The sequence below is a fragment of the Somniosus microcephalus genome, chromosome 1, assembly GCF_052327205.1.
Source record: "Somniosus microcephalus isolate GS21.2 chromosome 1, FLI_Smic_1.0, whole genome shotgun sequence".
Lineage (NCBI taxonomy): Eukaryota > Metazoa > Chordata > Chondrichthyes > Squaliformes > Somniosidae > Somniosus > Somniosus microcephalus.
In genome coordinates, this window is record NC_140987.1 from 379,472,063 (window position 1) to 379,488,904 (window position 16,842).

A 16,842-nucleotide genomic window follows, 5' to 3' on the forward strand; every position below is an offset into this window, starting at 1 on the left:
TGTTCGGGGTAGCATCAGCTCCGGCTATTTGGCAAAGGGCAATGGAACAAGTCCTGCAAGGGATTCCAGGGACCCAGTGTGCTTTGGACGACATCCTGGTCACAGGCGAAAATGACAGTGATCACCTCGCCAACCTGGAGCAGGTGCTCACTAGATTGAAGGAATATGGGCTCCGAGCTAATCGCCACAAATGCGAGTTTTTCCAGAAGCAGATCTCATATTGTGGCCACGTTATTGATAAAGAGTGGTTACATAAGTCCCCTGAAAAGATTGAGGCAGTAGTCAAGGCTCCAGCACCGGAAAATGTGTCACAACTGAGGTCGTTCCTCGGGCTGGTGAACTACTACCATAAGTTCTTGCCGAATTTGTCTACCGTACTACACCCACTAAACACCCTACAGCAAACGGGGGTACCATGGAAGTGGAGTGACGAATGTAAATGAGCTTTCCAGAAGAGCAAAACATTGATCACATCGAAAGAGGTGTTGGCTCATTTCAACCCAGCACTACCAATTCGGTTGGCGTCTGATGCATCACCCTATGGCATTGGAGCGGTGCTATCGCACAAATTCCCGGATGGCTCGGAGAGGCCAGTAGCCTTTGCGTCTCGGTCACTGACCTCAGCCGAGCGTAACTATGCCCAGATTGACAGGGAGGCCCTCAGCCTAGTGTGGGGAGTGAAAAAGTTCAATCACTATCTGCACGGGCAGAAGTTCACCTTGCTGACTGACCACCAGCCACTTGTCTCCATCTTTAATACAAAGAAGGGCGTTCTGATGATGACTGCGCAACGGCTACAAAGATGGTCCCTTTTTCTAGGGGCGCACCAATATTAAATTGAGTATAAGGGCACGAAACAGCATGGAAACGCTGATGGGCTATCACGCCTGCCACTGCCTACTGCGGAGGAAGCACCAGCAGTGGATCCTGTCGAAATATTTCATTCGACTATAATTGAATGCTTGCCAGTAACTAACGCTGGTATAGAGAAGGAGACCCGAAATGACCCGACACTGTCTCGGGTATATGATTTGACGGTGAAGGGATGGCCAGCACATGGCGACTCACTGTTGCCAGCATTCTCATCCAGAAGAGAACAGCTGTCAGTATGCCAGGGGACCTTGATGTGTGGATCCCGAGTGGTAATTCCACCCAAGTTAAGGGAGAGAGTGCTCAATGAGCTTCACGAAGGTCATCTGGGAGGGGTGAAAATGAAAAGCCTTGCTAGGGCTTATGTGTGGTGGCCGGGGATCGATCAGCAAATCGAGGACCTGACAAAGAGCTGCTCAGGATGCCAGAAGGTCCAAAATGCACCACCACATGCCCCTCTACACCCATGGGAGTGGCCCTCATCTCCATGGCAATGGGTGCATATTGATTTTGCTGGTCCATTCATGGACTCAATGTTTTTAATAGCCGTGGATGCGCACTCAAAATGGCCCGAGGTGATCAAAATGTCCTCCACCACCACGGAGAAAACTATTGCAGTCCTACGGACCATTTTTGCCAGGAACGGCTTGCCAGAACAGATTTGCTCTGATAACGGACCACAGTTTGTGTCCGAAGAGTTTCGAAGATTTATGAAAAGGAATGGGGTAAGGCATTACACATCCGCCCAGTATCATCCAGCCACAAATGGATTGGCTGAGAGGTTCGTACAAACCTTTAAAAAAGCAGTAAAGGCCATGTGCGATGACAACATTCCACTGCAGCATAAGGTGGACAATTTCCTGTTAGCCTACAGAAATGTGACACATGCAGTCACCAACCAGGCCCCGGCCATGATGTTCTTTAACCGAAGGTTGAGATCTCGTCTGGATTTGCTCAGACCAAACGTACAAAGAGATGTTGAGAGTAAGCAATTCCAGCACATCAATGAGAAGCCGACAAGGAGCTTCAATATAGGGCAACCAGTCTTGGCCCGCGACTACCGAACAGAGAAATGGCAACCAGGAACAATATGCACACGGCAGGGGCCACTAATGTACACAGTGGATGTTGGGGAGAACATTGTGAGACGCCATGCTGACCAGATCCTAGAGTCACAGGAACGAGTCAACCCCATGTCTCGGCCATACGTACCTGGTGAGGAACCCGACGTACAGGTCGCATCTACCTCAGAAACAATAGCATTGGAAGCTGATGAATCAACTGACGACAGGGTGTTAGAATCGCCTCCGCACCAAGAGCGAGACACTCAGGAAAGGCGTTATCCAGAAAGAATCAGGAAGCCTCCCCAAAGACTGAATTTATAAATAGACTATTTTCAGTTAATGTTGCATGTTAAAAGTGTTAATTGTAATTAGTTTGATATTTAATTGTTAAATGAGTGTTATGGTACTGTTAATCTAAAAGGGGAGGAATTGTAATGTATGTACCTTTAAGGGGGAGAACTACTTTTTACAGCTCCTGTATCCTGTAGTACTGGCAGTGACCACACCTGTATATAAACCCTGAGTAGTGATCTGTACAGTCAGTTGCAGTTTGAACCCTCATTCAGTAAACACCTGTTGATCGTCCCCTGCAGTCTGTTGTCTGATTATTGAAGGACACAACATTAAGATACATGGATATAACAGTTTCCAACACTGCTCGGTGACAATGGCCCATAAATTCCGTTCCCTACGGGTGTGTACACACTGTGTACTCACCCGTAGGGCCAACGGAAGTGCCGGTTTTAGACATGCAGTGCGCATGCGCTGGAAACCGGAACTTCCGTTCTTTGAAGAAAGGGCTTCACGGGTCAAACGCCTGCGCCGGATAGGCAGCGCGTACGGCTGAAACTTTCGTTTTTTTCACAGTTGCTTCAGTCCAGGTAAGTCTGAAACAGCTGCGCCTGGAAAAGCAGGCGCAAGGCTTGCTTTTAACAAGGCAAGAGGTGAACAAAGTTAAAAAAAAAAAATTCCACTGATTTATCATTTTAAAATACTTTAAAGAAAGGTAAGTTTATTTTTAGCCCTGTTAAAAACTTTAATTATTTTTTTCAAAAATTATAATTTATAGTCATTTTAAAAATGTGATTTAAAAAAAAATTTATTTAAAGGTTTACTTATGTTTTGGGGCTGATCTCTATTCATAGATTTGACAGGTCTTCCTGCGAACGGAATTTCTGGGCCATCGAGATTTGGAAACTTACACAAATATCTACCTCTGCTTATATGGCAAGTAGAAGAATCAATCAGCCAACTGTTTTGTGTAAACTTGCACACCCGTCTTAATCTTTTATGGATTACAAAGCACAGGCAGCAATAAATTGCAAAGCAATTTACTAAAACAATAAAGCATGGTATTTTGAATTTGGAGCATAGCAGAATTGTAACAGGCTGTTAGCCGTCAGGGAATGGTGATGCAGAGTCATGTAGAACCCATTAAATAAAGACTAAGACTACTGACAGTTGAAGTAAAAACTGCTCAAGGCTGTAGCTGAGCTTCACGGCCAAGCCAGTGAATATTCAAACAGATACCGTTCGATGAGCTGCATTGTTTATCACAAAGGAATATGATCTGTAACTGATAATGTAATTAATCAAAATAGTAGGCTTGAGAACTACTGGAATATTTCATACTTACTGCTCAGAATATATAAGTTAATATAAATTATTGATAATTTTTCTGATACTGCAATACATTAGCCTAGATGTTCCTTGAAATCAAAAGCTGCAACCAGGAAGTATGTCTGATTCTCATTCAGTGCAAATATGGATTTGGAGATCTTGTAAGTTTTGTGGATGGGGAGGTAATGTTATCCAAGTTACCTAGAATCAATTCCATTTGCACTTTGTCACTATATTGTTAAGTTACATGGAATTTAGCCTTAATTCAGTATCACTCAATGCAAAAGCCAATCAGATCTAAACTTACATCTCATTTACTGAGGCAAATGAGCATTGATTCTAATCCTGCTAAATCCAACATTTGTCTGGGCCACAATACATTGGAAACTCTTGCATTTTGCCACCATTCTCTGAAGCAGAGTCCTGTTCAGCAAACAGGTAAGCAAGTTCCACTCATGAATAGTTATACAAATATGATGTCCTTGTTCCAAGCCAGCAAGTTGGGGGGGGGGGGGGGGGGAAGACCAACTGCTATTGCCATTCATCACTAGAGCCTTCCTATGGCTGGCTCACATTCCTGCACAGCAGTTTGCCCTCTTACACACTTTGGCCGCTGCAAAGGGATGTAGTTAAGAAATTAAGCCAAAAAGGACCAGGACATGTGAAACATGTAACTTTTTTTTCTCATTTTCAACTTTTTCCCCACAATTTTATCGAGCTACATATTTGTCCATGTACATATTTATATATTTTTCACACACAGCTTTTGCAGAACCACTTATTGATGCAGTTCTGTTTGCATTGTTCTAATCACTGATGTAGTACTGTAACAGGATGTCAGGTAAAGGTACTTTTGATGGCAATAGATTTCTTCAGCCAGTCCCTACGCAGTAGCAAAGATGAATGATGGAAAACCACAAAGCCGCAGTGGGAGGCACTGTCTTGGGCAGTAGCAGACACTTTTCTCTACCTGTCAACTTGGAATACAGACAATTAATTGTTTAAACACTAAAATCAATAGCAGTTCATTAGAATGTGCCTTCCATATAACTGTATAGTAGTTTACTTAAATGTATAATTTTAACATTGCATGAGTGGTGACAGAACCAATGGTTTAGTCCCATGGAAAAACTCATCATGAACGACTTAATAACTGCCACATGTAGCAGTACCTCACCTTAGTCTTACTCATTGATGAATTGACACTAGAGATGGGTTACCATTTCCACAGACACTGAGATGTTATTTGCTTATAAACTGATCCTCACAATTAAAATACACTATAAAATCTCATCTTTATTTATTCTAAATCTCCTCAATGTCCACATCTCTCTCCTTTACAATGCTTTTCAATATCTATTCTTGCTCTCTCTAAATGTTCTCATTTGACTCCCTACTGTTTCCTCCTGACTCTCTGGCATCTATCTCTGTCTACCTCGGGTCTCCATTTCTCACTCATTTGCCTGCCTTATAATCTATGCTGTCTTAATTTCTGCTCCTCAGTCCGTTCTCAGAGACCCTACGGTCTCTCACCTACTTCGTCAATCTCAAATATCTTCATTTCTCCAGTTCGTGCCTGCTCCCATAGTCTCTGTTGCCTGTTCTGCTGTCTACCCTTGAATCTTCATCCCCTGACTTTCTCAAGAACCTATTGTCTCCTCCACCCTAAGGCCCCATCATTCTGTATAACTGGGTCCTGAGTTATATGTCAATGCTATCATTTGATGGTTTGTTTTTCAGCAAACTGCTGACTCCCAAGACATTTAAATCCCACGCCATTATATCCATTAAAACACTGTTCTATTAAGCATATATTACATTGAGTATTTATTAATTTATCACTATTGTTTTGCAGTATACACATTTGAGATGCTGAACTGCTAACTGTTCATTTGATTTAGTAGCACTTTATTCTGTGACTGTTGAGTCCAGTTAGTGGAAACATAAAATAACCATGGGTCTGCTGTAAATGATCCTGAACCATCAATTAGCATTTTAAGCATTAATTTTTGACCAGCATCTTTTACATATCCTCTTGTGCATAAATACTTATACACACTGTGGAAAATCAGATGTACACTTAAAAGGCATGCAGTCTATCAATTGGGTTAATACAATAGTTTGTATTTCAGTGTTGCCCAATACTTCCCTGTGGAGACACAACTGCAGAAAGATTTTCAAGAACAACATGACACATCAGATAGTGGAACTTAATCAATATTCTGTGACCACCTACTCCTACCTAAACATTTTTTTTGGGATCCATTAAAATACATAAACATTGAAGAAATATTGGCCCAAAATTTGCTGGAGCGGGGCATCTCGTGAGCACTGGGAGTTGGATTTTTTTCCTCACCCTTCAGCTCCAATTACTTTTGCGCCACAATTTGCTGGACATGCGAGTTGATAATGGCGCGGTGAGGGCAACACGACATCTTGGACCTTGGTGAACGATGGGACCAACTGTCCATCTTCTTAACCAATGAAATTTAAGGATAGAAAAAGAAACAGCAAACGATGGAGATGGAAATAAGTCGAATTAAAGACAAATTAGATACAAAAAGAGAAATAAAGAGAGGGAAAGAAAGATTGGATTAAGAGAGAGAGAAAAAAGAGACAAAGGAAAAGTAAGAAATAAATTTAAAAATTTAAGATTTAAAATTTAAAAAACCTCCAAGAACAATTTACTACCTGCAGGAGTGAGACTCCACAGTTTTGATTGTTCTTTTTCTGGGCCTCCAAGGTTGAGTGGCATGTCAGGACCATAAATCGTCTCATTAACAGGGTTCTTACGCTGGAAAATAGCAGCCCTATCTGTCTGTGGCGAGTTTAATTCGTATGTATGGCACAAATCCAACAATTTCTTGACACTCATGGGGAGGTTGACGGCGAGTTCCAGTTTTTGTGAGGCTAACAGTGGAGTGGCACAAATCGTCCAGCAATTGTGGCAATTCACAACTCACAATGTATCTCTTCCTTGCCACACTTTGCTGGGGGGGGGGGGGTTTACGCACTAATAACAGTGAGCACCGTGATCTTGCCGTTACTTTCCCCGCAAATTCTGGGCCATTGACTTTGAGAGTGTATTTTGCAAAGTAGATTTTTTGGGATACATCTGCCATAATGGCCTTGTGTTATATGATGGCAATGTTGAACTATTGGTAAAATTGTGTAAAATATCTGACGATAACTAGTCATGGCAAACTAACTCCAAAATTTCTTTGAGTAGCTTATACTTACAGGCTGGGAACTCACCTGTGCTGGAATTCAGTTCTTCATTCTCAGACTCTGTGCCATTTTGACTACCATTACCATGGAGATTATTCATTGTTGCAAGTTTCAGCTTTTGTAACTTCATCGCTTCAGCCATGGCTGCTGCAGTTAGACCTAGCAAACAAGTGATTAAGATAACATGTCACTGTTTAAAAGACAGTGGTTCAGTTATTATAGTGTGGAAGATTGTTAAATACATTACACCTATGCAAAGCACTGCTGTGCATTTGATAAGGGCCTTAAAAGTTAATAAATGAAAGGCTGCCTGAAAGCTATAACACTAAAGCAGCCATTAGACTTCCAGTTTAAAGTTGATGTGCAGCAGTTTAAAGTTGATGTGCAGCAGTTTAAAGTTGATGTGTAGCAGTTTATGTGCACATCAATGTGAAAACGACGGTATAATTCATGAGTCAGACTAGCAATCTAACTCCCCAAGTGTTTGGACTTGGTGCAATGTATAATATAGGTTCATCCTAAAGCATTAGACTCCCAATTAGAATACCCAAGTTAAAATACAGGTCTTCACTGGCATTTACATTCATTCTTTCTCTGAAGGCCAGTTTCATCATTCTTCTTCTGATCAGCAGAAGTGGGAAGAGTGGGTCTTTCCACACTGGTGTCTTGACTAAAGAATAGCATTGATGGTGTCTATGACCATTGCTTGGACCATCCCGTATTTGTTGAGGGAGGGGAGAATTAAAAAGAATTTATAGATTTTTCTAAATAATGGCGAGATAAAATGTTTAAACACAATTGCAGTAGATGTGACTTCTGAGGAATAATAGACTATTTTAGTCATAAAGGTCTGACTTAATAAGTGGAATAAAGTCACCGTCCTTTTCTTCCCCAGTGTGTCTATTAGAGATAAACCTGTAGGCACATAGGCCAATACATGGGGAAATACTTGAATTGAGTACAATTAAACTTCTTTAGAATATCAATGATCATCATGATGCATTTAGAAGGAATCACAAGGAATTACTATAGTGTGTGACTAATGATTATCTGGTCATCTCTGTTAACAAATATACTTTAATAAATCCACCAGTTCACAACACAAGAATTGTGACACACTTTGGAGAACAGGCAGATACCACATTCTGTTCTGCTTTTGGATTTAAAAAATGACACATGGAGTCACAAAGAAGGGAACCAGCACAGTTCTTCCAAAATACAATTTTAAATTATGCACTGTATTTTTTTTTGTTTTTAAGCAGCTGTTAAATGACAAAAACTAGAGGAAATGCTGGAAACAAGTCCATTAACACCTTTAAAGAGAAAAGACAACTTAATATTCCAGGTGTAGATCCTTCGTCAGAAGTGGAAACATTAACCATTCTTGTTCTTTATAGATGCTGATGGCCCCACTGTACGCTTCCAGCTTATTTACATTTTATTTCAGATTTCCAGCATTTACAGTTTAATCTATATTTAGCAAAAAGGTTGGGCTTGACTATGAATTAAATGTTTTCCATTTGATGATTGGCCAAATTTACTCTTAGTTTCTTGCATGATAATTTGTCAAACTAACTGCTCATCCACCATGAAAATGAAAACCAATTGGTACAGTTTTCCTATTATTTTAGTTCCTACAGGTAGTTTCTGAAAACTACTAGAAACTTTCATTCTTGTTTCTGACATTTAACAAAATGTCCACTTGGGCAGGTATTTGGGAGTGTATGGTGGATAGATAATGCTTTAAAAAACATTAGCTTATTAACTGTATTTGTTTGGAGTTTTAATTTTTTTACAAAAGTTAGAAGTATAATGACATCTCAACCAATGGATTGTCTATCATGGTCATCCTTTATAACTATATATGTAACCTCATAACACAAGCTCTATATTATTTCATAATGATATTTATATTCAATTGCTTGATATAGCATAATTAAATCCTGATAAATAGGTAATGCCTTGACAAAAAGTGTTGCCCTTGGATTAGAACTTCTATAAACTGATGAAAAGGGCCATTTTAATTGCTTTCCATCACAGTCCATTTAATCATTCATTCAATAATTCAATGTAAGCAAAAACAAAAGACAACTGATACAAATGCACATTGTACACAAAAGTGATTAGACTTCTAAAGTATGTTGTTATCTGTGGATGAGATTTGGCAAACATTGACAAAGTGGTGATTTTCCATTATAATGCTGAGTATAGTTCTGTTGCATCTGATAATATAATAAGACCAGTGATGTAACCGTTCCCCTCATGCCCGCTGAGTTAGATGCCCTTTTGCCTCAGTCTACTTGCATCTAACTCATACACAGGCCCGGATTTTGCGGGGGCCAATGACTGCGTAGGCGCCTTGTAAAAGGCCCCACAAGGACCTCGCCATCAGGGATGGGAGCCCAGATTTCCGCATGCGCTGGGCATGCGCAAAAACCCGGAACTTGCGATCTGTCAAGGTTGGCCCTGACAGATCATACGAACCGACCCAAAAATCACTTTCGCTGGCACAACTACTGCCCGGCAAATGCCCACGAAACCCTTATGTCTGGCCTGCTTTCACCAGCATAATTTAAAAACAAAAAATCATCCACAACATTTAAAATTAGTTTATGTAAATTAAGGTCCGGATTAAAATGTTTAAAATTATTTTTCAAAAAATTACATTTTTATTGTAAATGCTTCATTCAAGGGACTTTTAATTAAATGTGAAAATGGAAACATTTATTTTTATTCCAGTTGTGTAAATTATTTAATTATTTGGGGATTCCTCATATGCTAATATAAGCATATGAGGAATGCACCTTTCTGATGGGAGGACCTGGCCCATGTGATCCCTGTGTTCCTGGTATCCATGGGCCTTTATGCAGGCACGCGCCTGTCGGCCCAGGACCCAAAGTCTCCGAAGCCCGGGAGCCAGCATTCTGGAGGAACGCCTCCGACCGCAAATTCCAGCCCATCTAAATTATCATGGCCTAGCATGTGCTTTGGTCAATGGTGTCAGGTTTCCGTTGCTGTGAGGACAAATATGTACCATAAGAAAAGACTGAAGAATACTGTGCAACAAGAGTGGTGGTAAACAAAGTAAGTATCAAGGGAGGAAAGCCATTTTGGTTACTGTGGCATTAAGTGAGAATGACATCATTAAGATGGGCACTTCTATGGTATGATGCACATTAAAACCCTCATTTTGACTCGGGCCTGCAGTGGTGCGGGCAGGGGGCTGAGGTCGGGTGGAGGGGGGTGGCAAACCATTCCAACCTCAGCAGCGTGAGGCCTGGGAGCTTTTAACTCCAGTACCTCATCGGCATACGCCCACTTAGGTTCCCACCCAAAATTGGTGGGAAGCAGCAGGTAGCCAGCGGGCGGCAAGAGGCCACTGCCAGGTACCAAAGGAATGGTCTCCGACACTCAGCTAAGAGGCGGGGAGGAGGTTTGGGAGGGCCTCGCCATCGGGGGATGGGAGCCCAGGGTAGGGAACATGTAAAGTTTCCTTACGAGGCCCGGAGGAGCAACACAACGGCTTCTCTGCAGAGGCCTCTGCTAAAATAGCAGTCGGGCCTCGATTATGTCATCAGAGGCCGATCTGCACGTTTAAAGAAGGAATCTGCCAAATTCCAGTGGGTATCCTTCCCGCCTGCTCAGAAGAGGTTAAATTGGAACCTGATTGAAAAGAGCGGGTCCTTGGCCGATAAGTTCCACTGACGACTTTAAACTGCTCGCCTGCCCGGTTTTTGCTAAAATCGCTCCTTCATAATCAAATAAATGGGAAACACTTTACATGTGGGCTGTAGTTTTATATTTAAATAAATGGATCAGAATCTTGTACAATAAAAGTTAATATACTATGGGGGGGGGAAATTGGGTGACTTTGCGCCTCCCATTCGCGCCCCCAGGGGGCGCTACCGGGACACAAAGCCTCCAGCACTGGGCACGGCACTGCTAACGCCTCCTGCAAAATTCAGCAGGAGGTTAGCGGTGGCGGTAGGTGGTAGCGCCCTGCGGTGCTGCACCTCCGGCGATGACGCTTCCAGTAGTGCCCTGCCTCCTGCTTGGGCTGCTACCATTGAATATATGGCGCAGGGGTGCTAACTTTTTCGGGGCGCTAAAAGTAACACCTCGGCAAAGTTAGCACCCCAAAAGGGGGCACCACCAAATTTTCCCCCCTATATGCTCGATCAAGTATCCATTTGCTTTGGGCTGGCTGTCCTATTTTGTGTCCATAGGTACACATGAATTACAAGATAATTAAACATTTTGGCCTAGAAATTCAGTGGGCCTTGCGCCCACTTAGCGCCTAAAGAGGTCTTTTGCGCCGGCGGGGTGGTAGCGCGGAAATTGAGTGCAGCGGTATTGGCGGCGGTAGCCGTTAGCGCTGCGCCGGGACCGATGACGTCATCGGTGTGCGCGGTGGCCCGTAACGCCCCGAAACCGTGCCGATCCCCATATTTATTTGCACCCGCCTCCTCCGAAGCGGGCGCAAACAGCGAACAGAAAACAGGGCCGTCCTGCTGCCATAGTGGGGTGCTTTAAAGCTGAAGGTGCGGCCGGCTGCTTTTTCAGCGGCCGCCTGCCCGCACCTCCTTCCCCGGCCTCCTCCACCACCCCCCCCCCCGCGGCATTGCCGGCTGGTTTCCGTGGAGCCCGGCACTTCTCCGTTGTGCCGGGCTCTTTTGCCGGCACTCGTGATCGGGGCTCCGGCCGTTGCAGGCACCTCCCCCTTAAGAGAAGGAGGAGGCCTGCAGTACCGCAGCCTGCCGCACCGCATCGGGTGGCGCTGCGGCAACTAGCGCGCCGATATTCAGTTGCAGCGCCCCAAACGGAGGCGGGCACACCCTGGTATAGCGCCCGCTTCCGAATTGGGGCACAGAAAACGAATATACGGCGTGCGCTAATGCCTCCCCGCCCAGCGCTAACTTTTGGGCGCGAGCGAGCTGCCCGCGCCCAAGTGAATTTCTAGGCCTTTGTATTGAAAAGGACTATTGTGCATGTATTTGTAAGTTAGTGTGTAAGTCTTAAACCTTTAACAACGCTCCTTAAATCAAACACCTACATTTTTATAAATGGCTTCCACAAAAACTCAATTGCAGTCCCAGTATTTTCAGATGAACACTAAATTTAAATTTGCAGCTGAAATAAGGCGACCCAGTAACTCAGCAGTAAGAGGCCAATGGCTGAATGACATTTGCAACTCATCATTAATGTGCTGAAGCCTTTCAGGCCCTGCTGATGAGTGTTGCACTCCAGTCCGGGGAGGGTAACGTGAAATAAACATCATGTGTAACCAGACCTCCTTTTGAACAATTATTCAGCCTCATTGGTAGCCCTCATACTAGGGTTGCCAACCCTCCAGGATTGCCCTGGAGTCTCCAGGAATTAAAGATTGATCTCCTAGATGCTGCTGTGAGCGACCCAGGAGAAAAATCATAACGGCATTAAAAGCATTGAGGTTTTTTAAATTTCTTGGAACACTTTCATTTATTAGTTACAAAAAATATTGGATATGAAAACGGGAGGTCATGTGATAAAACCTCCAGGACTATGTCCAACCAGAGTTGGTAACCCTACCTCACACAGACATCTGCAACAGGGGCCTAGCAGGTCTCTCAGCTGGAGGAAGCCATACTGAGACACTGGAATCATGGGAGCTGGGGCAAGTAGCAGGCAAACAAATACAATGGAAGAGCAAAACGTAGTGGAAAATATCTGCTGGAATCACATCTGAAATGAAGTCACATGCATTTTAAGGCCACAGTTTATTATTTTCATGTATGATGAATATTTAACAGAGTACAATTTCTTAAGTCGTACATTATTGGACCAAAAGTAGTGCATCAAGCACCTGCTGTCTGATTTACCCTTTTCAGCTCAAGATTTTGCAAGTGTAAAGCTTCTGCAGATCAGAGACAGCCATTTGTTTTATCTGTCAGTTCACTTAACCAACTGTGAAGTTATGAGAGTCTCGAAATCCTTTGAGGACTGTGGTATTTCAGTCTCCAAGTCATAAATTGTAATTTTTCCATCTATTCACAATATTCTAAGAATAAATTCATGTTGTTCAGTTCTGCACCAAACTATGCTGAAGCATTTATTACAACAAAGATTTGGAAAATTTACATGTGTAAAATCCTTGCAGATATTAAATAAATGAATTGAGTATTTTGAAAGCTGAATAGATCTATCACTACTCAAAGGATTAAACCCTTGGAGAGTGACAGCACATTTGGACACCACTACAACACATGGGATGTTTGGTCTCTCTGGCCTGTGTAATAACACAAGACTTTTACATGTATTATTGTCGAGGTACAAAATATAGAACAACAGATGGTTGGGAATGCAATACAAAGGTGCACGTGGCCCCAAGAGATTACATACGCCTTCGTAATTCATCTCCCTACCATCTGTTATTTTTAAATCTTTCTTTCCCGAAGTAAGCCAGGCATCAGCCAAGTTTAGTGGTCTGTAGAACTGAAAACATTGTGCATAATAAAAAACACAACCAACATATGACGATGTTAGAGAAGTAATATTACAAGAAAGTTGTAATTGTGTAAGCGTCCAGAATTCCCCAGTCAGATATTATATAGCTTGATGCAGTAGAATGCCATCTCCACTCTGTCCCCACTGATGTTCTTTCACCTACCTCAGGACAGTAAACCCTCACTGCACCAATGTGAATGTTTCCTCTTCCTACATCAATACTCATTGTGGCCTCTGAATAAGATTATTAGGGCTAAAAACCTACTTTTGGCACCCCGGAAAAATTAGAATTGAGTGGTAGCACCACAAGAGGGTAGCAGGGTGCTACTGGAAGCGCCCCACTACCCTCTTGGGGCGCTGCGAGGGAATATCACGGCACTATGTGCCACGGTATTGCAGGCCTTCCTCCCCTTCTTAAAAGGGAGGGGCCTTGTGCAGCGTGACCCGGGGCCCAGCTGGGTCCCTGGGAATTGGGAGTGCCGGCAAAAGAGCCCAGCACTCAAGAGAAGTGCCGGGCTCAAGGAGCGCAGCTGACACTCCGCGGGGGGGCGGTAAGGAGGCCGGGGACGGGAGCGGAGGCAGGTGCTGGCAGGCGGCCAGCAACAAAAATGGCCGCCCCGCACCTCGCCTTTAAATAGCGTCTCCCCGGCCGCAGGTAGGCCCCCCTGACCCCGTCGGACATAGCATCCGGTGGTAAGTCAGGGGGCGCTCCCGAAGATTGCGATTGGGGCGCTGCACACGGCGATGACGTCATCGCCGGCGGCGCAGCGCCACGGGGCGCTAACGGTTATGGCCGCCGCTAACCTCCCGCTGAATTTCGTGGGAGGCATTGGTGGCGCCACGCCCGGGCGCTAGTTGCTTTGCGCCCCGTTGGCGCCCTCTTATGGCACTAACGGGAGGCACAAAGCAACCCAATTTCTCCCCCTTAGTTTATTAGCTAATTTAGTATCAATTTTAATACTCATTGTTTTTATGTAGACTCTCACTAGGAAGACATTTGAGATCATTAAACTCATTTCACATGGGGTCCTCACAGCCAGCAACTTGATTCCACCAGTCTGGACTGAATTTGAGCATGTTCCCCAGAGATGAAGGGGCAGTATGCTATTGTGTTTCACCAGCTGGACCTTCAAGATACTGATTTACAAAATAGAAAAATCTATAGACATAGGCAATAATTTTGACTTTGGGTAGTGTAAACCGGGCAATATCAATTCAGCCACCCACTATGTATCTCTCCCATTTCCATTTCCATTGATGTACAACAGGTGTCTGAATTGATTTTGTCCATTTTACACAATCACCCAAAGTCAAAATTGTTCCCATAACGTCCACAATCGTTCAGTACTCAAGAGGATAAATATATACAGCAATAAATATATACAACACCTTCTTTTCCTCTCCCTCGCCCCAAAGGGATCATTTTATTGTCTCTGACATCGTAGGCCTTCAGTGAGTATAGCAGTTGTTTAGCAGCCACTAGTGAAACCACTACAGTTTTAGTTGACTAAAATCAGAGCAGTCAGTTAGGAAATGTGTACTTCCAGCATGCTTTTATTTTCCCCTCCACGGTTTTCCTTCTCTTCTGGCAATAATTATTTTCCAATGATGTCAAACCTTTAGCAATGTCATCTGTTCTTAGCCTCCTGGTTTTGCTGTGAGCTTGAGGGTGGCGTTACGAAAAATTGCATTTCAAAATTATTAAACTATCTCAGATTTGAGCTAATACTAGTCACTTGTAAATAGCCGGTGATTTCTCCTGCTTGGGCTGAGGCTGTTTTTTATTCATATCTGATTTATTACTGTGTTGCTCGCCTGCAGAAGTGGAAAGACACAGTGACAACACTTTAGCACATTTTATAGGTCACATCAAGCGCCTATTACAGTGAGTAGCACATTGCACTAACACTGGATGGGTTCCAGTTAAACCAAGTCTCAGACTTGCGAAAGTAGGCACTGGAGAAGAGGTTCGGATGATTAAATTGGGAGTTTACATGTTGCAGCTACAATTGCTTCATTGGCTCACATAGTTCTGACAAAGAATGACACAAAATGGGAGAGTTTGTATTGCCTGCATTGTATCAAGCTTCAGTTCAAAGCTTTATACAGCTTTTGGAAATGATATGTTATCAGATTTTACAACACAATGAGAATGGCCAAGAGCACATCTTTATTTGTTAGCATCTGAGTAAATGGAAAACCTGATGTTGGTGCAAAAATGTTGCTCTGGTGACATCCTCAAAGGGTTTAAAAATGGAATTTTCTCCTTTGCCTTGAGGCACTGATGGTTAACCATGCAAGTGATTTACTGAATGCAGTTTAACAATGTCAATATGTTATCTTTTGCTAACTTCAAGCTTTAATCCACAACACATACAAGCTCATGACAATATAACGTGCCAATAAATATTTCAACGTGCAACATAACCTTAGACACTTAACACATTCAAATGTTTCATAGATTTCTTTTCCAGCTGAAAGCACCAAGCTTTGCAATAATCAGCAAGAAAACAAATGCTGTGACTGTCAAATACGAGAATGTGTTGCTAAGCTACGAGTTCTAATACTCAGAACAATCATTTGGCAAATATTAATTCAAACGATTGTATCTTTAAGTTAATTTATCAGGAATGACTGGCAAACTTATTAAAATTGTTCTGGGAATCTGATAAATTTAAATGTGCCCAGTTATTCATTTATCACATAGATTTCATCAGCATGACTAAAGCTACAATCAGAAACATGAATATTATGACTTTAAAAAACCAAATCACACACTAATACTTGGCCCATTACTCACCATCTGATTTGCAGCTGACCTGCAGGACTAGTATAAAAGCTGACAGGAACATTACTTACAGCTTTGCTTTTTAAACAAACCAAATTAGACGAAGTCCTGTTAGAATTTGAATTCATAATCATAATTCCGGGAGTTCAAACGCAACGGAGTTTGGGCATCTTAAAACGGCTTATTAATCCAAATAAATTTTAAATGGGATCACAGCCCTTACACATTAGTGAGGAAGCTTTTCTGCCAAAATGTCGACTGGAAATCGATTTGTTCAGGGTTGCTAATTATTACAATGAAAAAGAGCAAAGACCTACAGAGTCAACATATTTCGGTATGAAATTAAAGATTTATTTAACAGCACCTAACTTGTGTAAGAATGCACAGGTCTACAGTAGCGCTGCTGAACTCAGTATCATTAGTCTAGAAATGTAAAATTTTGCACCCTTTTACAAAGCCTTACAGGAACTATTCTTCAGAACTATGAAATATTTAAACTCCACAGCAGACATTTTCAATAGTCCAGTTTTCTACACCAAAATTCCCCCGCACCTCCCTCCACCCGCAACCATATTTTTTTTACCATTACAAGCAAGTGATCTCTGCAGGGTGAGATATTGAGTGTTACTTGGAAAGATAGTCTGCACAAGATATTATTCAGTGGATGCAGTCTTTTTATGACATTGTACAAAGCTTTATCATTTTACTTTTTGGTTGGTGTAATAAATAGGGAGTTTCCTGTGTTTTATTTTACACAGTTTTTAAATATCTAGAGTTAAAAATTGAAAT

The 16,842-nt window shown here is 42.5% G+C and overlaps 1 protein-coding gene across 5 annotated transcripts in view; it reads right to left on the reverse strand.

The window, feature by feature from the left end:
* The window catches only part of dacha (dachshund a), a 414,265-nt gene that overhangs the window by 172,415 nt on the left and 225,008 nt on the right, over positions 1–16,842 (reverse strand). For 4 of the 5 annotated variants that reach the window (XM_085996109.1, XM_085996121.1, XM_085996115.1 and 1 more), the window contains exon 3: positions 6,810–6,941. The exons of the other annotated variant lie outside the window; for it this stretch is intronic. In XM_085996109.1, coding sequence (XP_085852235.1) covers positions 6,810–6,941 — 132 coding nt within the window. The remainder of the gene's footprint in view (positions 1–6,809; positions 6,942–16,842) is intronic. 5 annotated transcript variants of the gene reach the window in all.